This window comes from Chiloscyllium plagiosum, unplaced genomic scaffold (assembly GCF_037043375.1).
Source record: "Chiloscyllium plagiosum isolate Xiang-an unplaced genomic scaffold, Cpla_swu_hap1 HiC_scaffold_22, whole genome shotgun sequence".
In the NCBI taxonomy this organism is placed as follows: Eukaryota; Metazoa; Chordata; class Chondrichthyes; order Orectolobiformes; family Hemiscylliidae; genus Chiloscyllium; species Chiloscyllium plagiosum.
Genome location: NW_028270160.1, coordinates 38,075,448 through 38,100,996, shown reverse-complemented (window position 1 = coordinate 38,100,996; position 25,549 = coordinate 38,075,448). Strand labels below are relative to the sequence as shown.

The 25,549-nt window shown below is 36.9% G+C and overlaps 1 protein-coding gene across 8 annotated transcripts in view; it reads left to right on the top strand.

The window, feature by feature from the left end:
- Positions 1-25,549, top strand: part of ebf3a (EBF transcription factor 3a) — a 152,564-nt gene that overhangs the window by 11,687 nt on the left and 115,328 nt on the right. For all 8 annotated transcript variants that reach the window (XM_043712597.2, XM_043712598.2, XM_043712600.2 and 5 more), the window contains 2 exons: positions 1,290-1,363; positions 3,037-3,105. In XM_043712597.2, coding sequence (XP_043568532.1) covers positions 1,290-1,363; positions 3,037-3,105 — 143 coding nt within the window. The remainder of the gene's footprint in view (positions 1-1,289; positions 1,364-3,036; positions 3,106-25,549) is intronic.

The following is a 25,549-nucleotide window of genomic DNA, read 5'->3' as shown; positions in this document are numbered from 1 at the left end:
GGGATGGCCGCGGCCCAGTTTAAAGGGGTGTACATAACATTGCTTGCGAGTAGCTTGATATGAAGAACCGTTGTGTTATTTTGAAAGATAACTGATGTTTAGCCACACATCTTCCCATTTTAATATTGCAAATAGGGCTTCTCAAAAGCGCTAATCCCCTCAGTTGATTGATGGGAAATAGCCCTGCAACTGATCAAACAGCCATAGGCGCAGAACAACTCGGTTTTATTGATTCAGGTTTTTTTTGCAGAAGAAGAGGAACATGCAAACCACTGGAAAGATGTTTTGAGGAGGGACACCCTGGTCTCCCCAAGTTTAATGGTGTTCTATTTCAGGGGCAACAAACAAGAGGGGGGGGGGGGGTAGCGAATACATCAGACCTGAGCGTCGGTTACAATGCCGGCAAAGTGAATCTCGTTAGTTGAATAATAAGGGAGCAGACAGCTTTGAGCTGGGACCCGATGCGCTCAGTTGAGTTGTAAAAAAGCTCGGTGCGTTTGTGCGCACTGCTCGTTGGAGGCGAGTCGCTGAAAGGCTAGCGAAGAGAAGGCGAACACACCTAGAGCTCCAACCATCTGGCTGCTGTTAGAGCGAATGCTCAATAATTACTCAACCGAGAGTGTCTTTTTAGAAGGGGAAAAAAAATCATTGTGTGTAATTGAAAAATAAACACCAGATTCGCTCCACGAGTTAAGTCGCAAAAAAGTCTTCGCAGGTTTTTATTTATATTTATGGGGAGGAAACACGAAACGACGACGCCACGGTCAGCGTTGTTCCACGACTTGTTCTGTTGCCACCAAATTAATGCCATTAACATGCGCTTCTCCAAGAACTGAGTCGAGGCAAATGTGATGGGAATTACCAATTAGCGTTTTTAGTCGAGGTGACACCCAACTGAATCCTTGCCCCCCACTCATAAAATATACCATCAGAATTGAACGTGACATGTAATTAAATCCTGGGAATGACAGTCATTCCTCGCCTTGCTTTAAGAGCAAGCTCTACCTGGTGTTAATGTGACCGTGGGGTTCAGAACGCCTGGGCGCCAAAGATTCCTGTAACGGCTCTTCTCCAATTCATCTGTCCTTAACAATAAGAAGTTTGTTTGTTTAAATAAGTTACAGGAACAGTGTCATTGACAACATTCCGAAAACCATGTACTTTTTTTTTGAGATGGACAATGTTTCTGCATAACCAGGAGTAGCGGCGTTTAAGCCATAGATGATGCAACATAGGCAACTTTTCACTGTTACATGGCTGATCGTTATTTCTTTTGATAATTGCTTTAGCCGATAGTATACGAAGGGCAAGACAAAAACCCCGAAATGTGCAGAGTCCTACTTACACACGAAATTATGTGCAGGTAAGCTCCTTACATGGCGAGTGGGCTTTTGCCAATGTGAAAAGTTACACACAGTCTAGTGATCACATAGGCCTGAAGTCAAAACTATTTGCGGTAACGGTGCAGACGCACAGCTGTACATTTTATACGGGAGATTATAAGGATTTCTTTGCAAACCAACAATTATAAATGTCATTTTTTAAGTACTAAGGAAAGCAACAATTCTCCATCTTTATAAATGAAAGTAGATACTAAATATCAAGAATAAAACAAGTGAAAGCTATGTGTTAGGAACTATAAAAACATTTCCTTATCAGAATTTGAACTGTTGCTTGTTCTTAAGCACTGGGAAAGTTAAATCTAAGATGCCGGTCACTGCACCTGATTAATATATTATCCCAACAACTTTTACTTCACTCAAATAAGAGAACAACTATATCAGATTGTAGTTAGTTGATGCATCTGTCAGTGATGCTATAGGAGTCAAAGATCTTTCAGTCATTTTACTGCCATTTTCTTCACTGCATTGAGCCACAGATAAACCATAATCTGTTATTGATAAAAAAAATAAACTCTTTGTACTTATTGAGCTCATGTATGTGAGAATTGATTTTGATACTGTCAGTTAACCTTTTCTCTAGAGCAGTGAGGCATTGTTCATACTGTTGTTAGATAGCATGCACATCACCAGGATTTGTGTCAGAAGAGCAATTTCCCACCTGTTTTTTCTGACTACCATAAGAGTTTCACCCTACAAGGGAAATAAAAATGCATCATTGATTTTGTATGTATTGAATGTGAAATATAGTTGCTTGTTAGAACAGAGCTGATCAGGAAGTGCAGCCAGGATTTCAGGCTACAGTAGCAGGTATCATACTCTAAGGGGCATACTATTCCAAGCTATTATGCTTACTGCTTAATGTCATTTTACTTAAAACGTACTGTAACGGTGCTAATATACAAAAGCATAGTTTTCCCCACACAAGGTAATAAATATAAATTACAACCAATAAAGTGAAATTTCTTTATTATCCACCACTGCATGTATTGCAATTAACATAGAAGAGAGCACAGATGTGATTTAAGCTGTAAGTGGAAGACTGTAGACTTTCTTTAATCACTTTAGCTGTCAGATTTAAAAGGCTTTATATACTTTGCCTACCATATGGTGTTAATTTAGCCAATTTAGACATGTAACCATTATACAACTATGATTTTTAAAGATATAATCATGTATTATATTTGCCATATTCAAATTTCAATTACATTTCTGAAATATATATTTAGCAAAGAGTTTATTTTAAATCACAAAAGGGGGCACAGTCAATTGTAGTTCCAATTATTAAATGCCCCACAGAAATATTGGTTGAAGGTGGCATCTTGCATCTTCTCCAGAAATAACAGCTTGACAATTAGAGGTAAACAAAAGCAGAAGCTGTGAAAACTTATTCCCAAACCTCCTGCCTCTTTCTTTTCCGAGATCAGTGCAAAGAGAGACACCACAACATGTTGTTTTCCAATCTTTTAACATTACCATTATGCCATTGCTTGTTCACTGGCCATGAAAATGTTGAGGTTGACAGCAGTGGGAGGGCTTGAGGAGGGGGGCGGGGGTGGAGGGGAAGGGGGAGGAAGGAAGTAGGTATTGCTTTATTTTAAATAAATGTACATTTGACTATTTATCTTTTTTATAGCCGGTGTTGTGACAAAAAAAGTTGTGGCAACAGAAATGAAACTCCCTCAGACCCCGTCATTATTGACAGGTATGGAAGTATTTTTATTCTTTGGTGCTCACTACCCTCAGTTTTGCATTCAGCTCATTCAGCATTGTTCCATTTGTTGTCCTTTTGCGTTATCATGCACAGGTGGGTTGACTTGGAAACCTGGTGGCTCACTCTGTGGGGATTCAGTAATTGCTTGTGAGTTGTCAAGGGAAGCAGTTTCATCTGCCACCATGCTCACTGTGAAGAGTATTTTATGCCTAGAGAGCTTTTGGCTTTAAATGCAGATATGTCTTCTAATCTGTTTTTGAGTAATTTAGTATTTTATGTAACTTTTAGTTGTCATTGGTTAAATATTTAGCTATGTATCATCCGCTTTTGTTTAAAAGAAATATGCATTGCTGAAAGCGTTCTGGTATTTAATTTGCATAAAATAGTTGCTGACACATACTAAAACTTAATGTAAAGTAAAAGTATGATAACTTGCTTCCAAACTTAGTTTTTGTGCATTTGAACAAAAGTAGTGTTTCCGCTGCTTTCATTACTGAGGTATCTCCTGATCATGAACTTTGGTTTCAATGTCTGAAAATTAAACCAGGAAAAGACCCAAAGTTAAGCCTGACGAAATATGCACCACCAGTAGAGAGCAATGCCAATGTTTGATTAGCTGGAATAGCTGTTTGCTTAGTGGAGAATGTTAGCTATCTGACAGAGGGGACATCTTTCTTATTAGTAATCAAATAGGGCAGACCAGTTGTTGCCATCACTCTGGGATTGTGTCAGGCAATTGAAGGCAGGTTCAACAGTTTGAGGAACTTGGTGTTGAAAAATCAATACAATTATATTTGTCTTTAGTGTTTCTGTCCTTATGGACTCAAAGTAGAATTTCTAAATAAAGAGTGCAATTATAATACAAGTTACACCTTCTAGTTTATTAAGTGAAAATTGAAAGTAAATGCACTGCATATTTTTTCTTAATATTCTTCACTAAAATCAGCATTCACCATTGTATTTGTCTGACTGAAAGTTATAAAAGTGATTTTGCATTTTATGACTTGGGTTATTATGATGTTTCATTACAATGGCTATTGAGCATATGTACTGAGCAGATATTATGATGTCATTTAAAGATGCATTACTATCACACATTTATTGTGTTATCAATAGCGATGGGATTATAACTTGTGATATGATTTATGTGAAAAAACAGGTCTATTACAGGGAAAGGTAAAATAGCAATCCTAATACATTGAATTTCAATTTATACAATAAATAAATCATAATAATAATGTAATTTGGTTTGGAGGCATTTCTAGGATCTCTGCAGCAACATAATTAGAACATTTTATTTCAAAATATTTGAAAACAAATAATTGCAAAATTTATAGACACTCAATAGAAAAATATGCATGGTTACTGAATCTTTTTTTACATCTTCTTATGGTTCTTTATAGAACAATTATATTTTATTGGCTAAGAACACTGTATCAAAACATATTAATGAGTTTTAAGAATAACTGTTGTGTGGTTTACAGTAATAACTGATGCAAATGCCAGAAGCTAAATTATTTATGAGAAATCTGCTGCTTGTTTCTAAATTTACTTGAAGTATACAAAAGAGCTACAAATGTTGGAATTCTAATGAGCTTAATATCACACCATATACCAAGCACTAGGTATATATTGTGCAACTGTAGCCAGCACTATAATAATCCCGCAATATACAAATCTAGTCAGAAAGAAAGGTAGAAAGTTTATAGTCTTGACAAGTATTGAAAAAATGTGACAGGGAAAGTAAAGTCATATAGATCCACACGGAGACAATACTGGTGTGCCAGGTCTTTGCACATGTTAAAACAAAGTTTAAGTGAGAACCTGTATTTGCAGAGTTTTTTTCTCTATTTTGTTGCATGCCTTAGAGTCCCCCGATGAGCAATCTCATCACTTGGCTAGTTGGTTCTAAAAGGAATCACAGGGAGCACGCTCTACCAGTTCCTTTTTGCCTTCGGACACATTTAGCAGGTTCTGAACAGATAAGGCATATTTGTCCTCAGGATATGAACCAATAATTCAATCTTGAATTGAGATCTATGACCACACATTTGTTCCAGCTCAAGTCCAAGCACTGTTCCGTAAATCAAAGCCATTGTCCATCGTTAGGTGAAAGAAAAAGCAGCTTACCTCAAATAAACTATTTAAAGGAAAGTCTTCTGACCAAAATATATTCAATGGGAGGGTGGATAGTGGTGTCAGATGGTGAGAAGGGGGCATTGGGGGTATTATGGGGAAGGTAGTGATGTGGGTGGAGAAAGAACACACTTGCTTTGTTCTGCTGAACAGGATCAGAATATAATTTTCATAGTAAAATAATGTTTTCAGGGAAAACAAAAAGCAGATGTTCTTTATTCTGACCCTCCATTGTCTGTATCTTGTGAATCTAAAGAGATAAATCCTGTTTCACCCATACATTTTGATGGTCTTAAATGATTACAGGATGCTGCAAAAAATGTTTAAATTAGAACCATAATCTGAGCTAAAGTAATTTTTCCGTGCTAGCATAATGTATTTTATTGCTAACTGCGGAAATTCCTGGAAAGGTACATCCTCTTGCCTTTTCCTTCCCCGTGTGGGTTCAATGTAGATGGATGCAATGTCCAACTGTTGAAAATTGAAAAGACTGATTGTTGAGGAAGACAAGAGGAGGCAGGATTATATTACAATCACAACACAGCACAGCAACGCGCTAGTGAGAGCTCTGGTAGCTGTGCTGGGATACATTAAATGGGTTCACGATACATTACGGATAGCACACACAACAGAATGTTCCCAGTGGCACCCGTGCAGTCAAATAGCAAGTTGGCATCTTTACTTGTAGTAACTGGCATCCCCTGTAGAGCTGGCATTTCTGTACAGTTCAGGAGACTTATCATTCCAAGTGTGTCCTATTTTCCTGTACAGCAGCCAGACATCTGTTTATCCCATTTTCTCTCTCTTGGAGCGATTGGAATGGCTTTAGTTTAGTGAAAAGTTTAGTCAGGTTTAACAGCTGTTACTGAATTTCAAGCCTGCTGGTTTCTAAAATATTTTCATTGACCTTTGAATTTATGTAAAAAACATTATGTTTTTAATGCTCCTGAAACAATGTAAATTCATGATACTTAAATCATTCTGAATTTGTTAGTACTGTTTAACATGTAATTGTTGAGAAAGTTTTATAAATAATGATTTTTTTAAGGAGAATGTTATAAATAGACTAGAATCAAAAGTTCCGACTTATCTATGGCTATAATTTAAAGGTTTTTTTTAGTTTTTAAGAGATAGTAGCATAGTGGTTGAAGACTGATTTCAGTTTTCTTAGTCAACATTGCTTCCTTTCACTTCCTGTCACAAAGGTCAAAGAAAGCTGACCTTTGCTGGCAGCTTCAGTTGTTGAATAATTCATGTGATTGACTTTTTGTCAGTGCACACAGTTGTGCTCTGGGACATTTTATTCATTTACCTCATTTAAAGCGCCTTTCTGCACCTGTTCAACTATTAATATCATGTAATTTGTGCCTAATGCCGATTTTGCTTAACATTCATTATATTTCTTATTAGCTATATTTCCAAACGATTATGTATGATTATTACTAGACCCTAGGAACAGTGATGGGTTATTCCCCAGATCTTTACATCTTCTTGTCAGGCTGTTTTCGGAAGCAGTGAGAATAAACATTTGACCAATCCCAGTGTTTTTGCTCCTAGTTCATATCCAACCATCAGTTAAAACATTTTCCCTTATGGCTTTGGAAAAGCATGATTAAACCCTACTCTGTTGAAGCTGTACAAATGCCAGCATTTATAAGGTCAACGGTTTTGTTAAAAATGCAATGTAAATTAGATTCTCTGGAAAAGGATATTAAACAAAATTTAATTCATTGTCTTCCTGAATGCCATTTATGTTTTGGCTGAGCCTGGGACTGACGAGCAGGATTTTAAAATTTTAATAATTTTAGATTAAACATTGTTTTGTTATCTAGCACTTAGTATGCTACAGTGTTTGGACAATTAATGCAAAGCTGTGATTGTTGGTGGTTTCCACTGTATGTTTAGAGATTATATAGAAACCTTCTTTGAATGGCTTGTTGTCATCACATCTGCATAATGCAATTTGAGCAGCACAGTTTAGTGTTAAGTTTTCCTCCTCATTTTCTTGTGTACATTAGCATATCAACTTTATAACTTAGGGCAGATATTTTCTCAGCTTTTTGTTGTGCTTTGATTTCACTTTCTCAGGTGTAATGTACCAAATAAACAGTAAGTCCTCTGCATAAACTGTTGTTTTGAACCTTCCACTGGTGTTTCTGCACAGATTTCAAGGCTGCAGTATATTTCTGATTAATGAGCTTGGCAGTAGAAAATACATTTCAGGTCAGGAGAAACTACAAGTGCAGTCTCCATACAAGTACACAGGTGTGAACATTTCTGCATTATTTATGACCATCTCACATATCTTGTGCTGTAGAGGGAAAAAAAAGCAAAATAAAATTGAGAAATGCTGTGCTCGTTCAGTCTTCATAACTAAATATATCTCAGTGACCAAAGACAATGATGGAATGTCAGGAAACAGCGACAGCATTCTGCTGGGGTGGGGAGGGAGAGGGTGTGGACGGGAGGGTTTTCTAGGAGTAACAGGGAAGGTTGTCAAAGGGGAGGGAGCAAGATGGTAAAACTGGAGGAAAAGGTGGCTGCTTATGTACATTTAGATAGCAAGAGGAGGATATGTGGGAGAGAATGGGAGAATAGCAAGAAGGGAAGGGGAGACAAGCCAAGCTGTCAGAAATTATATAAAGCAAAGTAACCTGATAGAAGCCATTCCATGCTTCTGTAGTTGTCTTATCAGGTGAAAATGAGAGGTACTGCCGCTGCCTATAATTTTGTTTGGATGTCTTTGATAATTTGCATTAGTTTATGGAAAACTCTACCAAAATCAGAAAACTATTATTTCATGTTAAAGAAATTAGTGATTTTATCAGCAAATGACCAAGATTTCTTTCTATACCCTTAAAAGAAAATAAACCATGGAAGTGGAAATAGAGCTGTTTGAACGAAGTATTAGTAACAAAGTTTATGAAAGTCTGAATCTGTGATTCAAGATGTTTGGTTTTTAGCCAAAAATGATGTAATAGTATATTCATTTCCTTCCACAAATCTTTAATCACTTATAAGAATACAGGAGAGGGGGAGGGGTGTATATTGTGACTTACAGATGGAAATTCCTAGCTTTAGTGAAGGGGTTTCCACTGCAGAAGCCAGAAGATGATTGACAGACAGGACTACAGGAAGTGAAGTCTCAGGGAGCTTAACCTGTACTTGGCAGAGCTTCCACAGATTACACTGAAGAGAAAATGAAAAGCACTTGTTTCAGTGGAATTGTGGAACTACCAGTCAACAAATAATGGATGTGGACTTTAACATAAAACTGTCTTTAAAAAATAACTTTATATGTATTGCCCAAATTGTGTCAGTAAACTATAATTCAGAAAAATATATGTTTTTTAAAATTTACATGTGAAGCTCTCTGTATCTGAGGCTACTTTTACACAAGTTAACATATAATCAACTTTGTCGACAATATTCACAGATATCACCAAAACTATAATGCATCTTCTTATGGAATTTTGAGTGTCATTGCCAAATTCAGCTAGGTCAAAGAAAAAAAAAGTTCAATAAATAACTGAGTTTAATATAACAGAATTTGTTTTAATGAGGTTTGATGATAAATTACTGTAAATGTAAACAAACTAAAATCAACTGTTATCTTTCATGTATAATGGAATATAAAGTAATGCTTAACAGCTGGATGGTTTGCTCGGGACTATGTTGTGTTTCTCAAATAGTAACTTCATTTGGGAAATGAGTTGAACATATGTGCAAAGGAAGGGCCTTACATTTGTGTTGTTGTAAGACATGTAGCATGGGCCCAGCTAACGGAAGAAGCTGGCTCCAGCTTGTCGCTAGTGAAAGACGAAACACGGTTACACATCTGGTGAGAAAGAGCAGTTCATTTGCAGAGACAGCTCTCCCTGCTGTAGCTGAAAGAGGTTATTTTGATAGAAACAAAGCAGTGGGGGCTGGGGTGTCAGTTACTACAACTGGACTGACTGAAAAGTCTCAGGGTTCAAGAATAAAGACAAACTAAAATTACAGCATGCAGAGTAAAATCCCAAAACAGTGCTTACACAGACATTTTTATTTAACAGATCTAATCTTGCCCTCACAAAAGTTAACTTGAAAAGTGGCACAAGTTTTAAAGTGAAATTAATCAGCTGCTAACAAAACTTATTGAAAAGAAAATCTCTAGACTCGGACTTGGTTCATCTGACTGTGACATATGTGCAGCAAAAAAACTTTATTCGATTGTGTATACAAGGCAAACACTCCCTCTTTTTAGTATTGAATGTACTGCTGGTGCTCTGCACATTCACCCTAACCACACTCACAGGACTTGTGACCGCACAGAAGGCTCAATTTAAGCAGGCGACAAAAGGCCCTAACAGTTGGAGTAGGGCTATTAATGCACAATGGGCAGACGCGGGTGCCCATTCTTTGTGAATAACAACCAGTAAAATTGAATTGGTTTTGGTATTGTGTGGATTGTAAGGAATGCACTTTGCCAACCCAAATTTGATTAGGATTTCCTCTACAAGTTTGTGTAGCCCTTCTGTGGTGCGTATGCCTCAGCTGGGTAGCTATTTACTTTCATCCAAATTACATTATCCGTTTGTTCTTGAATGGAACTATAACCGTTATTTTTATCCATCTGGAATGGGGTAAGTAATGGTGGATAAAAGGGACAGAGTTTTAAAAAATGAAAGAATGATATATAGTTTCAGCAAACTATTTATTTAAAAGTTAGAAATTCCAATTAAATCCAGTAAAATTTATACATGTCTTAATTAAGTCATGAGCTTTAGAGTAAGAAAGATTCTGTCTTCAGGCAAAACAAACTACATAGTTCTGAGGAATGTGCCCTGTTTACACATTTTATAATGTTTTGCAATCAATTTACTCATTGGATTTAAATTAATTTATGGTTATTTTAATTTTTCCTCTTGAATTTATTATGAAAAAGACAAATGTCCCATTATCCTATGCAGACACCAGCATTTTAATGCCGAGAAAGTGATTTCTTAACAAATCTAAAAGTGATTGTCATAACATTACAATAGCATTGTAAATTTACGTTTTGCTCATATAAGTAGAATACAGGAAAACACACCATCTGTTTTTATCAGATATATTATTTTGCAGAGATCTCAAATGTTGGTTGATGCAGGGTTTGTTTGTCCATGTTAGAGATTTTGTTTTGTCTGTTTTATCTGGCTTTGTGAATGACAAATTTCGAGGTAGAAGTCAATAAGCTTAGTAGCTTATGAATGGAAACTACATACTTGTGACATAGATCTATTATGGAAAAGTCCTAAGAATGGATTCAGTGGGAATTTAAAATAATGTCTTTCACAGGTTGGTTTCTGTATTAGGACATAGTAAGCTGACTATGGAAGATCACAGCCTTAAACTGTAACAGCAGCGCTGCTTCAAATTCCCTTTTTTTGTGATTTACACTTCCACTAAACATCCTTTTAAATGCACGACTATTATGATGCTGTCCATAAAACTTGCACTTTTCAAACATTTGTTGCACATTTCTTAACAGTTGAGAAACAAAATTATCCTTGCATACTGTTTTTCAGGTTTGAGGAATAAAAGACAAGCTTTCCTTCAATTTAGTAACAATCACCAATAGCAGACACACACACTCTTTGTTGAAAAATCCAATGTGACTTCTTTTTATAGTGCTAAAATAATTAGCTCCAATATTAAGTGTAACATTTGTTTCCAATGCATTATATGAGAAGAAAGGTATTAAATAAATCCAGTGGGTCTGATGATACATGCAATTCAACATGAGGAGTAATACAAGCCTTTCTTCAGATTTACACCCATAGCATTTGTTTCAAATTAGAAGTTTGTAAATCAGATCAATATGTGTGGATTCTGTAGTCCCTTAGTGGGATCTCTTATGTCAATTCTTCCTCAATATTTGCTTATTAGAAGTGGTGCCAATGTGTGCTTCTCACATCCATTTCCATTTTCAGAACACATAGTAATTTGTATTGTGACAGTGGAAAGATTGGGTAAGGAAATAATCTGTGGATGGGATTGGACATGCTACTGGGTCCTGCTGTTTGAGGTCATAGGCCCGACCTATGTGGTGGACAGAATGCATCTGTTACCTTCACTATCTGTGCAGTGGTCCTTAGCCTAGAGAAGGCCCCGGGGATGGTAGGATGAATTGAGCAAAAAGCTTTTTAAATAAAAAACAATATACATCATTTATTAAATTAGATATTCTACATCTACATTAAAATAAAGTTCATATGAAATACTAAAGAAAGGAGCTCTGTAAGTTAAACACAGTACTGTTGTAGATCTGAAGGCTTTTATCATTAAAGTATTCAAAATTAACCTGAAATAACTGTTGAATCGTATGCAATTCCGATATTAACCAACTGTCATTTTCAAGATAATTTTTCATCTTTCATATGGAGCATCAAAGTAAGCTACCACTCATTTTGCCTGAGAATTCATTATAATTGCTTCTACCACTTTTCCGTTCCAGAAGCTCCATGTTTCTTCTCTGAAATAAACGGTATTTCAAAACATACTTTATTCTCGTTCATTAAGAGCAGAAGTAGCTAATTTGCAGCGACTTTGTGCTATGATGTGATAGTAATTAATCGTATGTGTTTCAGGTCAGCCTGTAACCAGAATAGAATTGTCCAATTGATAATAATTGTACAAGTGATGTGTGTGAAAAATGTTGAGATGTACAGTCTCATTATGGAAACGTGTGCCTTTGAACTTTGCGTCTTAAATTAGTTTATGTTGAACATAGTCATTTGTTACATCTTGAAGTCCAAAAAGACCATGTAAAATATACCATTGTTCATTATAAATTAAAAACCTGTTGGCTACGTTCATTGCTTTATTATCCCCACAGACTAGTCTGCTGGAGGGTTATGACACATTATCCACAGTTAGATGTGGTGGTAGCTAGGCTGCACAGTGGAACTCTATACTAGTGTAGTAAAAAATGTGTGTCAGCATCATCAATTGAATGTAAAAGCTCTCCATAGAGAGAATTTGTCTTTACTGTTTCTTACCTGTCGCAATGGAATTTACTGGTCAAGTCAAGGAAAAAGGCTTGTTTAGGTGAAAATAATGATCATGAATAGAGTCATAGTGGAAGGGGAAGGAAAATGGTGACAGTACTTGCTATCAAGACCTGCAATTCCAAGAAAATATGAGTGTTCTGATCCAGGGAACCAGTAATTATCTTTTTGTGAAGAATGTACAATGGTGCTAGGATGATGAATTGATCACAGATTGGAAGCGTGGTTTAACTGTCATGTTACAGAGATAAGAGGGTGCTCAGGGATTGCTCATTCTTTCTGCTAGTTCACAGCCAGCCAGTTTATTAGCACAAATCCCAAATGTTTAGTAAACTCATTAGGTTCCATCTAATGCTAATTTATCATCATAGATGGAAACATAGCAGTTGAGGCCAGAGGACTGTACAGAAACCTCACGATTTACGGTGCTTTCTGATCAATCACACTCCTCCTGCTGGTCGTTTCTCTTTAAAAGCTTTAAACTGTACAGAATGATACATAGGATTAAGCTGCAGCAATCATTTTAGGTACCCAGGAGTTACCTCTCAGAAGATGGTTATCAGAAAGATTTGGAAAATATAAACTTTAGCCAGGTGTGGTCCAGTTATCTTCACAGGCGGGTAAAATCATTGAGCATTTTTTGCGAGAAACTGTTCTGTATAGAAATGCATTTTATTGTGCAAATGTCAATTGGGATATATTTTAAACTTTATATGGTGGTATTGTCTATGGAAAAATATCAGGCTTTTAAAAGACCAATGTTCTTGGCATTTTCCTAAATATTCAATAGTATTTCGGGGAGGATAATAACCTTTTCTGATCTTCGGCAACAGCTGCAAAGATAATGACATTCTTATGATATTTCACCAGGTAAAATGTGAATTGCAGAAGAAAAGCCATTGAATTTTTATGGATCTTAATCATATAAAATGAGATTCATGGGGCATACATATAACCGCGCTCTTTAGATTTTTCTTCTTCTTTGGGCTGCAGTTTCACAGTTTTTTCACTACGTGGTGTTAGGTGTATCGTTGCGGTAAACCTCACTTTAGCTTCCTAAAAGAAAACTCTCAAAAACCCTGGAATCAGATTTGACTAACAGTGATAATGAAATATGGCAGAAATTTCCTTGCGCTAGTTCAGTGGCAGGAAAGGTCTTGAACGGTCTATATTAATTCATCTGACTTATGTTCCCATGTCCTGATTCACTTTATGATTAAAAACTGCTGCAGGTTTCCTTGCCAATTGAAATCAGATCTCATCTGCAGCACAGTTGTATTGATCCCTATTTAACATCAAGGCTCAGAATTGATTGGTATTGATTAACAATAAAAACACTCTGGTGCTTGTCCAGCAGTAAGTCCAATATTTAGAATGAAAGAGTACTGTGTTCTACTGTGTATTGAATGGGATAAAGCAGAAATAGTGGTAAATGTTAAAAAAAAGCAGTAACTCTTTGATACAGCAGAAATGGATCAGTTGTTTTCTGTATGGATTAATACTGTTATCATTTAGCTGTCCTGCTTTTTAGCATCTTTCATATAATTTACTGCCACTTATGAGGACTGTTAAGTTGAAGTTGTTTTTGCCTTCGCTTGTCGTGTTAGGTGAAGCATCTGCTCTCAGGCCTTTACCAATGCTGCTTTGTGACAGATTCTTGGAAGGTGCATTCAATATGACCTCGGCTGCTGACCCATTCATTTCTAACTGAGAAAAGGACCCACCCTCCATTTGACATTTTTTTTGAGAGAATTGCAGGAAATACATATTATGATTCTCATGCTATGATAGTAAACAATTCAAACAGTTAAAGGTTAAGCAGCAGAAGTTATTATATATTAGCTTATAAAACTGATCAAGAGTAGATCAAAAATGTGCAAGAAATTTTTTTACCCATTATAATTCAGCATTCCCACACAACAAATGCCTGTGTTGATTGATTCTCCTTTGCCAGCCCTTCCTGGTTACTTTTGGCAACCATCTGGGGCTCAACTACTGTTTATAAGTATTGGAAGAGGCTGAAAACATCTGATAGAGATTATCCAATGTTTAACATCCAGAAGTTTACAGTTATATAATGATCAAACCTCTTCCCCCACAAACTCCCTTGGGATGTCAATTGCGTGAAGATGCTTTTAAGATGTAATGCCTACTAATTGAGCCTTTTTCAAGTATACTGTATATGCAGACTGTTACTAATTTTATTTGGTATAGAGCAAGCCCAGTTTGCTTCTTGTAATGCTGATTGAGAAATCATTTCAACACGGCTATTCCACCATAAGTACTTGTTGTTTGTCTGTCGAAAGCCGCTAAAATCCCTTCCAACTGGGACCATGAGGTCAGGCATGTCCATAATAAAGAGCAGTCTGACAGTATCCAACCACTATGGTTATAGTTGTTTGTGTAAAAGCAATAGTTTGCTTTTTTAACAGCAAGCTGAGCCTACCAAATCTACCCCTCAGGCTGAGAAATGCATGGATGGAAATAGGTCAGTTTACTTGTGATTTATTCACTGACAAAATATATAGTTGAATCTGAAATTTTAAAAAAGGAAAATGCTACAAATATTCAGCAGGTCAGGCAGCATTAGTGGAGAGAGAAAAAATACTTCACATTTCAGACTGTTACCTTTCATCAGAACTATTTGAATCTGCTCTTTCTTCTGCACTTTTACTTATTGTCTGAAACATAAAATACCGTTAATAACTTCATCTTCCTTGATGTGCAAAAGTAAGTTAAACACAATAAACACAATGTAATCCAGGGATACAGAATAAATATGCTTGCATTTATTTTGTTTGCATTGTAAAATATACTTTTTTAAAAATCAGAGTTAATAGTGGCATGCTTATTGTAATAGCAATCAACTTATCTTGGCTGGGAGTTCAAATCCCACCAAGGCAAGTTGTAAAATTGGATTCAGTCATTTGTGGGCTATCACCAGATAAAATTATTGTAAAAATTGCTGAATTATTGTAAAATGCAGCTAATTCAATAATGTTCTTCAAAATGAAAGTTTAATATCTGTTTCTAATTTGGCTAACTAGTAACTTAAGCACACACAATATGGTTTACTCATGATGTGTAATTTGAAGTTATTAAAATCAGCAGCAGGTTACTTAATTGGGGCACAATGATCTTGGACAGCTCTCGTGCTAATGATGTGGTGTTATTTCACAATAGGATTCAGCCAGCTGACCATATCACAGACTGATGAAATAATAATTTTATCTATAAGACATCATCCCTGACCCCTATCTTCCTTAGGCAGATATTGTTTGTCTGGTAGAATATGCACGTATAAAATTAGAGCAGAAGTACACTTAATGGTAAGGTCCTAGGGAGTGTTGCTGAACAAAGAGACCTTGGAGTGCAGGTTCATAGCTCCTTGAAAGTGGAGTCGCAGGTAGATAGGATAGTGAAGAAGGCGTTTAGTATGCTTTCCTTTATTGGTCAGAGTATTGAGTACAGGAGTTGGGAGGTCATGTTGCGGCTGTACAGGACATTGGTTAGGCCACTGTGGGAATATTGTGTGCAATTCTGGTCTCCTTCCTATTGGAAAGATGTTATGAAACTTGAAAGGATTCAGAAAAGATTTACAAGGATGTTGCTAGGGTTGGAGATCTGAGCTATAGGGAGAGACTGAACAGGCTGGAGCTGTTTTCCCTGGAGCGTCGGAGGCTGAGAGGTGACCTTATAGAGGTTTACAAAATTATGAGGGGCATGGATTGGATAAATAGACAAAGTCTTTTCCCTGGGATCGGGGAGTCCAGAACTAGAGGGCATAGGTTTAGGGTGAGAGGGGAAAGATATAAAAGAGACCTAAGGGGCAACGTTTTCACACAGAGGGTGGTACGTGTATGGAATGAGCTGCCAGAGGAAGTGGTGGAGGCTGGTACAATTGCAACATTTAAGAGGCATTTGGATGGGTATATGAATAGGAAGGGTTTGGAGGGATATGGGCCGGGTGCTGACAGGTGGGACTAGATTGGGTTGGGATATCTGGTCGGCATGGACGAGTTGGACTGACGGGTCTGTTTCCATGCTGTACATCTCTCTGATTCTATGACTCTAAATCATTCAGGCCCCTCCAGTCTGCTCCACCATTCAATAGTATCCCAACCAATCTATTTGTCTTTCAAATTCCACATTTCCATCTCTCCTGATTCCCCTGCCTAACAAGAATCTATCAATTTCTGTTTTAAAAATATTTAATTAGCCTGCCTCTATATTTCAGAAGATGAGAGTTCTGAAGTCTAAGAACCTTCTGAGGGAAACAAAATCACCTAATTTCTGCCCTGAAAGAATGATCTCTAAATTGTCAACAGTGGCCCCTAGTTCTGGACTCAGCCTGAAGAGGAAATATTCTTTCCACATCCAGCTTGTCAAGGCCTTTCAGAATCTTATACACTTCAATCAAGACATCTCACTCTTCTAAACTTTATTAGTAACAAGCCCAACCTGCCCAATTTATCCTCATAGGACAAGGCAACCTGCTGAATCCAATATCATAAATCTTCTCTGGACCACTTCCAATGTCTATAACATCCATCTTTAAATAAGGAGATCAAAACTGTACATTGTATTGAAGATGTGGTCTCACCACTGCCCTGCATAACTAAAGCACAAAACAGGAATGTTAAATTCCTCTTATAATAAAGACTACTATTTCATTGGACTTCTTGATTGCATATTGTACCTACATGCTAACTTTTTGTGGCTTATGTACAAGAACACCTTAATCATTTTGTACCTTGGAATTCTGCAGTCGTTGTCCATTAAACAGTGCTCTCCATTTTCAGTCTTTCTGCCAAAGTGAACAATTCCACATTTTTCCATATTATACTCTACCTGACAGATTTTTGCCTGTTTGTTCAACCTGTCTATATCCATCTACAACTTTGTTATGTCTTCCTAACAGCATAATTTCCTATCTGGCCTTTCTCCCCTTATCTAAGTCATTGATACAAGTTATAAAAAGTTATGCAGACCCCTGTGGGACTCCATTAATCAAATTTCAGTCAGTCACCTAATCTTCTATCCATGCTAATATGTTACCCTCCACATCATGACCATTTATTTTCTGCAATAACTGTTGATGTGGCATCTTCTCAATTTTTTTATGGAAATCCAAAAATGGTGCATCCACAGGTTTCCCTATATCCACAGCACATAGTACAAAGAACTCCAGTAACCTGGTCATATATGATTTACCCTTGACAAAACCATGCTGACTCTTCCCAATTACCTTATGTTTTTCTATCTGTGTAGCTATAATCTCTTTAACAATTGATTCAAACACTTTCCTTTGACAGATATCGAACTAACTGGCCTCCTCTTCTTGAATTATATTAGTTACGTTTGCTACTTTCAAGCATGATGGAACTTTTCCTGAGTCTGGGGAGTTTTGATAAATAAACATTAGTATATCTGCTACCTCTTTTAACACTGGAGGATGAAGTCCACCTTGATCAGGGATTTGTTAGCCTGCAGCTTTATCAGTTTATTTAATACCACTTTCTTTGTGACTATAATTTTGCTAACTTCCTCTCTCCTTTCCACCTCCTGATTTACAGATATTACTGAAATGATTTTTTTTTGTGTCCTCTATAGTGAAGACAGAGACGAAATATTTGCTCGTTGCACGTGCCATTTCCTTATTATCTACTATTCTCTCTCTAAATAATTCCCTCCCGAAGGCCCACTGTGGGCCTACCCAGAGCATAGACTACAGCGGTTCAAGAAGGCAGCTTACCTGCATCTTCTTAAGGGTAACTAGGGACAGGCAATAAATGCTTGCCAGTCAGAGACACTCTCGTCCCACAAGTGAATAAAAAAGTAACACCTCATTTTCACTTTCTAAAAGATCAATTTTCTTTTCTAAATACTTGTAGAAACTATTCCTTCTCATTTTTGTGTTTCTCACTAGTTTCCTTTCATGCTCTAATTTGTTACTTCTGATTAACCTTTTAGTCATTCCTTACCTTTTTTTAAATAATCTAAACAATCACCCGACTTGCCATTTATCTTTATGCAATTATCTGCTTTTTTGCCTTCATTTCTGTGCTTTCCTTAAGTTCTTTAGTTAACCATGTTCTCCTTTTAGATTTTTTCTTTGCAATAGGAATCTACATGTTCAGAATATTCTTAAATATCCCCTTAACCATCTGTCATTGTGTCTCTATTAATCTATTGCTAAGAACCAAAGAACCACAGATGCTGGACCTGAAACATTAACACTGTTTTTTCTCCACAGATGCTGCCAGACCTGTGGAAGTTTTCCAGCAATGTCTGATTTTGACCACTATTAATACCTTCCTCCATATCTATTTTTGGGAGGGATCTGACAGAACAGTAATTATCTTGACTAGATTTGTCCTTTGTGGGGTAGGTAATGATGTTCCACTTTGTCAGGTAAATGATATTACCATAATATAACTGACACAGCTTGAGAAAGAAAATGTTAAGCTAAGGACCTAAGGACCTGGTTTGCCAGCTCACTTCAGGTAGCTCAGCTTTCAGTTGTCCTTACTTACCTTTAAAATACTATTCTTCGACCCAGTCTTCTCCAAACTAGAACTAAAATTTAACGATATCAAGGTACTGCTACCCTGGTATGCCTTAAACCTGAGATTATTAATCAATCATGTCAAAACACACAATACTAAGTTTAGTACAAACTGTCGTAGTTTTTTTGGGGTGTTGGAGTAACATATATCAATGGTTCTCCCCAGGAGAAAAAGTTAGGGGCAAGCAGCAACAAACATGCCCTACAGTCATAAAACAATGCAGGTGGGCTACATTGACAGATAGTGAGATATTTACCCATCAGACTGAGGAAATCCCACCATTTGGCACTGGTGACCAATCTGATTGGTCAGCAGCTCCAGCAGTCCCAGACCTCTGTTGTTGGTGCTGGTAGCATTGCAGGCAAGCTGATGAAGGAGGGCCTGTGTACAGTATTCAATTATGTCAGGGGGTTTTGGGCAGAATGCATTTTTGTGTCTCAGGATGCAAAAAGGTTGGCAAAACACCCATTGTAATTCTGAGGAGCTGTCCACAGGTCCTTAGCTTAACATTTTCTTTCTCAAGCTGTGTCAGTTATATTATGGTAATAGCATTTACCTGAAAAAGTGGAACATCGTTACCTACCCCACAAAGGACAAATCTAATCGATATAATTACTGTTCTGTCAGATCCCTCCCAATAATAGATATGGAGGAAGGTAATAATAGTGGTCAAAATCAGACATTGCTGGAAAATTTCCACAGGTCTGGCGGCATCTGTGGAGAAAAAACAGTGTTAATGTTTTAGGTCCAGCATCTGTGGTTCTTTGGTTTCCGTGGATAGTATTAGTCAACTTCACCTACTCTAAAACAAACTTCGGACTATTTCTCAGTTCAGATTATTTCAGCATTATTTGACTCCAGACCTTATGACAGCCCTAATCTTATCATGGATGCAAGAATTGAATGCAAGAGGAGAAATGAAAGTACTCGCCAGCAGTTTCAAGGCAACGTTAAACCATGTGTAGTATCAAGGCCCTCAAAAGAAAGTAAAATCAATTGCGTCAAATGGAAAATATGTCCAACAACTAGAATCATACATGACATGCAGGAAGATGGTCATAATTGTTGAAGGAGCATTTTAGGGGAGCATTCTCATCCCAAATATTTTTAACTGACTCATCAATGACCCCTTCTGTCATAAGGTTGCAATGTTCACAGGTAATTTACAGCTCTTCCAACAATGAATCCACCCCATGTTAGTGTACAGAAGGATCTGGACAACCTTCAAGCTTGAGCTGACAAATAAGTGTTGAGTAGCACTTGAACCTTGTAAGTGCAAGGCAATGAAACAAACTCGTACATGACCTTCAGAAAAATTATTTTTGTTCAGGATTTCTTTGATATATTCTCCATTGAAAAATTAAGAATGAACTATTAATAGTGATGGTTTTTGTAAGTAACATAAATGCCCGACTTGTGGCAATCAAGTTGTAAAGTTCATAGAAAAAAATGGTCAATGCATAAATTGAAAATTGTTAAAGGTTAAAGAAAAACCATTTGTTACCTTCTACGTAATGAAGAACACCCGAGAAAGTGTTTTGATTCCTTTCTCACTTTGGGGATTGAAATAACAAAATGCACATTTTTTTTTAAAACAAAAGTCTGCTGAAACAATCAGGCTTTTAAAATAGAGTGCTGGAGAAGCACTAAGAATGCTCATAAAGACAAATTGCTGGAGGAATTATTTAAATCAAGTCTTACATGGTGACTAATTAATGTGGGGAAGCCTGGAATATTCTTTATTTCGTAATTGTTATGTGTAAAAAACCTTGCAGTTGTGCCCCGTCCTTTGAGCCAGACCTTCCAGGTTCAATTCCCACTCCAGTCCTCGATGACCAAGGAGGGTGCATTCATAAAGGGCCAAATAAGTTGAGGATCAATTGTAAATCCCTCCTATGTCGATAGCAGCAATTAGAGGGGTGAGATTCCTGGTTAGTCAAATGATGAAAAGAAGTCCTGCCATTCATCATTACCCATAGCTCCAGGCTACAACACGCATGTAAAAGTGTTTACTGCCACAGCAATTCTAACTTGTTAGAGAGCCAGTTGGCTCAGTTGACTGGATGGTTGACATAGATTAGATTGATGCCAACAGCATAGAATTTCATTTCCGTTCCAGTGGGGTGGATTTGGTACCTGCCTCCTTATCCTCTTTGTGTTAGTGATCATGATGCTATGGGTTGGGCATGACTACTGACAAAGAATTGAAGAAGAAGACATGAAGATAAGTTATAATGTAACTATAGTAAGAACTGAAGGGACTTGGGATTTTTGAAAAAAAGTGGAGGGATAGGAACGATCAAAGAAGGAATTCCAGATAGCTGTGTCTATTCATTGAAAAAGCCTCAGTCACTATTACCAGGTTGACTGGAAAGTCAATTAAGAATTAACCCAAGAACAGAAGTAATGAGAGTGTTTGCAAAGGTAGATCGTTTGAGGAGATTTGAAAAGTAACACAATGATCTTGAAATTATTTAGAAGACATGGTAATATGAGTACAGAATGTGGTAGTTAGAATATGCATTTCAGGTAATTGAATAATCCATCAACAAGAAATTAACATTTAAGAGGATTGCAGATGGAGTAATGGTAGCTAGACAGATAGGTCTTTACCGATTCCACTTCTAAGCTGGAGTATATGCGATATATGTGAAAGGTCCACTGTTTAAGATCTTTTCCAGTGGTGGTTGATAACATCTGAAATGGATCATTTCCAATCAGTTTGTCAGGTCAAGCATTTGTGCTTCAATGTACTGCACTACACCAACCTATATAAGCTTAAATCTTCGTTGATGTGAACTTATATTGACAAAATATTAATGGTCAAATGTTAGAAAATAAGGATTGCATCTAACAATGCATGTAGTGTGCAATTTTTATCAATTTTGTTCTTAGACTGCAAGCAGCATGGTTGACACAACTTCTGTAATAGGTAGGTTCTCACATTTGGCTCATTGCCATTGTATAGTGCATTGTGATCAGTACAAGATAAAATTGTTGTATCAATAGTGCAAGAAATATAGTATAAACTTTAATTCTGCTAAATCCACAGTAATGTAGAACAAATAGGAATTGAAAATTTTTAGAATCATAGAATCCCTACAGTGCAGAAAGAGGCTATTCGGCCAAACCTCTGAAGTACATCTCATCCACCCATCCACATAACTCTGCTTAGGGCTTTTCCCATGGCTAACCCACCTAACCTGCACATCCCTGGACACCATGGAACATTTTTTTTCAGCATGGCCAATCCAACTAACCGACAAACTTTGGACTGTGGGAGGAAATTGGAGCACCTGAAGGAAACCGACGCAGACACTGAGAGAATGTGCAAACTCCACATAGATAGTCGCCCAAGGTTGGGATTGAACCTGGGTCCCTGGTACTGCAAGACAGCAGATTTATTGCTATAATAATAATAAAAGCTTGCCCGAATGACCAAAGTTAGGAATTAGTAAGAAAAGGTTCACAAAACTTAATGGGGGTGGAGCTTCTGCCCACCTAAAACATTAGCGAATGATCGGTTGGACGTGACCAACTTGCTACAGTGGAACATTCCAAAGGAACTAGTAAAGAGCACCTATAAGTATGCCAGGAAAATTCCAACCAGTGGAATGATCAGAGTCCATCTTGAGGTCTAGGTTGCAATCAAGGTCTGAACCACCAAAAAAGGAGAATCTAAAATTTAAAAAGGAGCAACAACATCTTTTAAGACTATTGGTGGCAAATTAGAAAGGTAGTAAATGGGAGCCTTGTTTCCTCCCAGTGAGGTCTGCCATTTAAAAAAACTTTGAGGCTCTTTAGTAGTTGCCCCCTGCCCCACTCACACTCTCTCTTCTCTCTCTCACACACACACACACCTATATGCTTTGGTGGGCTTTCTCCGAGATACAATCCTGATGTAAATGCCAGCATTGTTGGTTTGCAGAATTTCAGAACTTTAGTCTCATTTTGCTCATACTGCTAACAAAGCCAGTCAGTACAAATGCCATAAAATTATATTAGTTCAATGTACATATGTGGAATTCAGAGAGTGCAGCTGCTTTTATTGAAACTGTGCAAGCAATCCACCTAACAAAGTTGTCTATTTTAAATATTCCAGAATAAGTAAATATTTGAAAATTGATCTTGAAATTAACATGAATATTAGCTCTGAAATAAGACTGTGGAACACTCTCTGGGAGGGAGGGATGAAATTGGAGGAAGTTCAGTTGGCAGGAATGCCAATAAGAGAGCTCATGAAAAGCTATTGATCCAAACAGACTTGTCATCTCAACTTTGATCTGAGATCTTAGCCATAGTGACAGGAGTGGCACTAAAACATTCATAAATGGCTCCTGTACCCATTCTTAGAAATGTTCTTGATTGAACAGTGAGTAAAATGGGATTGGGCCTGAGTGTAATACTCGCATAGTGAAACAATTACCCAGCATTCACCACCTAGATTCACAGAAATACAGGGAGCTACTAGGATTTATGGAGCCATGCCCCAGAATAAGATGCACGTTTGAAAGAATGTTGCAAACATTAAAAAAGAACATATATTTTTGTGCTGGACCTTTTGCATCTCAGAAATTGATAATGTCGGACTCCATGATGAATGAAGGAGCCTTGCAATCCAACTTCCAAATTTGAAATGCACTGCCTATAAAAATGAAAAGTAAGTTGCACTGAATATAAGGAATCTTAATTGAAGCAAATCATATGACACACATTCATTTTGAAAGCTGTTGTGGCTGGATATTAAATTCTGAGTTCTGCAAGAAAGCACCAGGCCAGAGTGAATTCAAGTTCAAACAGAAATCCATCTTTATTTCATGACTGTTACATAATGCAATGAATTAGAAGATCAAATTTAGATAAACAATTATGATATGAGTTTGATTTGCATTATATATAGGCCATGGGTGTTTACACAACTACAGTTGAATCCATGAGCCAGAAATTTAAACTTTGTTTCATTAGTTTTATTTTCATTTTCTGCTCATCTGGTCTCTTTTTATCAGGCAACAAATTAAAGTACAATTTTCACTATTAGCACACGAGAACCCTGGAAGGTGATGTGGTCCAGCTGCAGCCCACATAACATTCCATTTTCCTCACCATCCTTCCTGTTCAGATTAAACCCCTGATGGTTTATGATTGGGTGGATAAGTGTCTAATGTAAACATAATTATCTGCTTGGGATTTGATGGCTATCAACAAGTCTGACTTAGAAATTCCAAACTACTGCTTGTTTCACATAAAAGATTGACTATAAATGGAGCTTTAATTAGAAAGTCAAAAATAAGTAGAATAAACTTTCCTGTTAAATTCAGTTCATATTGTAAATAACTTGCATTTTTTAAATTGTAATGATTGATAGCAAGCTGGAATAGATTTTTGTCACAAGCAGGCATTGATTAAATAGGTGAAACACTTGTTTATAGTCATTTGGTATACTGAAAGACCCTGAAACTGATTTATTTAAATTTCAGCACTTCTTTTGTTTTGCCACATGATAGAATTGTTAAGATTAGTTCAGAGTAGCTGAAACCACCTTTCTTCAGAAAGAATGCATTTGTTTGTAAGTGGAGAGTTGCAAAAAGGCTGTGAAATATAGAGTGGGGATAATTGGGTTATCAGATGCAGACACTACAGGGAATTGAACATTATCTGCTCTCAGTGCAAGGAGTAGTGGGTCACTTCCTTAAATCTCCAGCTTCAGTTCTTCCTCCCTGTGAAAAAATCCAGACAACGTAAAATGGGTTTTTACTGCTGGCTACCCCAAACATCTCGGTTTCTCTGCCCTTCAACAGGTTGACTTTATGAGGCATGACCACACTAAATAACATCTTGCCTTGCTTTCTCTCCATTGATTCAACACTCTTTAATTGCTTCGAACACAAGCCAGATCCTCAGCTTCAAGTGTGCTTCCCTTAGCTTCAACTGCTGTTATTCATTTCTATTAGATAACTTCTAACTAAGATATTGACTTGCACTTTGACACAGACACTGCTACTGTGGTTGATTGTACTGTTGATTTAAAAATCTCTCAAAACAAATTTGCAAACTAGATAACATTATTGTAAAATTATTTTAGTAATATTTACATGGACTAAACACCCAAAGTAAAAACAACAGTAATCTGTTAGTGAATGGTATTAGGATATAGTTTCTGAACTGCTGCAATAACTGGTGAAGAATACAGATATTCTCCTGTTTTTTTCAACTACTGCATATGATTCTTTCATCAAATCTCAAGCCCTATTTGTCATTGGAGGAGATGTTTTCTGAATAGTAAGCTGTTTTCCAAAGGGAATTTAGTTATAAAAAGGCAAAATTCTTTCTTTTGGTGGAGTGGCATTACTCATGTGACTTTCACATTGTTTATGCATAGACTAATTGATTACCTTCTTTCTTGATATACAGTATAATGTCTGTTATAAGCATAAAATGTCATCTCAAAAAATACTTAAATAAATGACTGTGAATAGATTACGATGCCTTTCTCAGCTTTTTTTGCAAAATTCTGGGATATTCATGTAGTTTATTATTGTTAACGCAGTGGAATAAAAGCTCTATGCACACAGGACAATGATATATTTCCTTATTGCCCATATAAATTTGCACAATTATTCTTTGGTAATGGATTAAACAGTTAACACAGACATACTTAGGATTTCTCTGGAGAATTTCCAACCTGCCTACAATATGTTT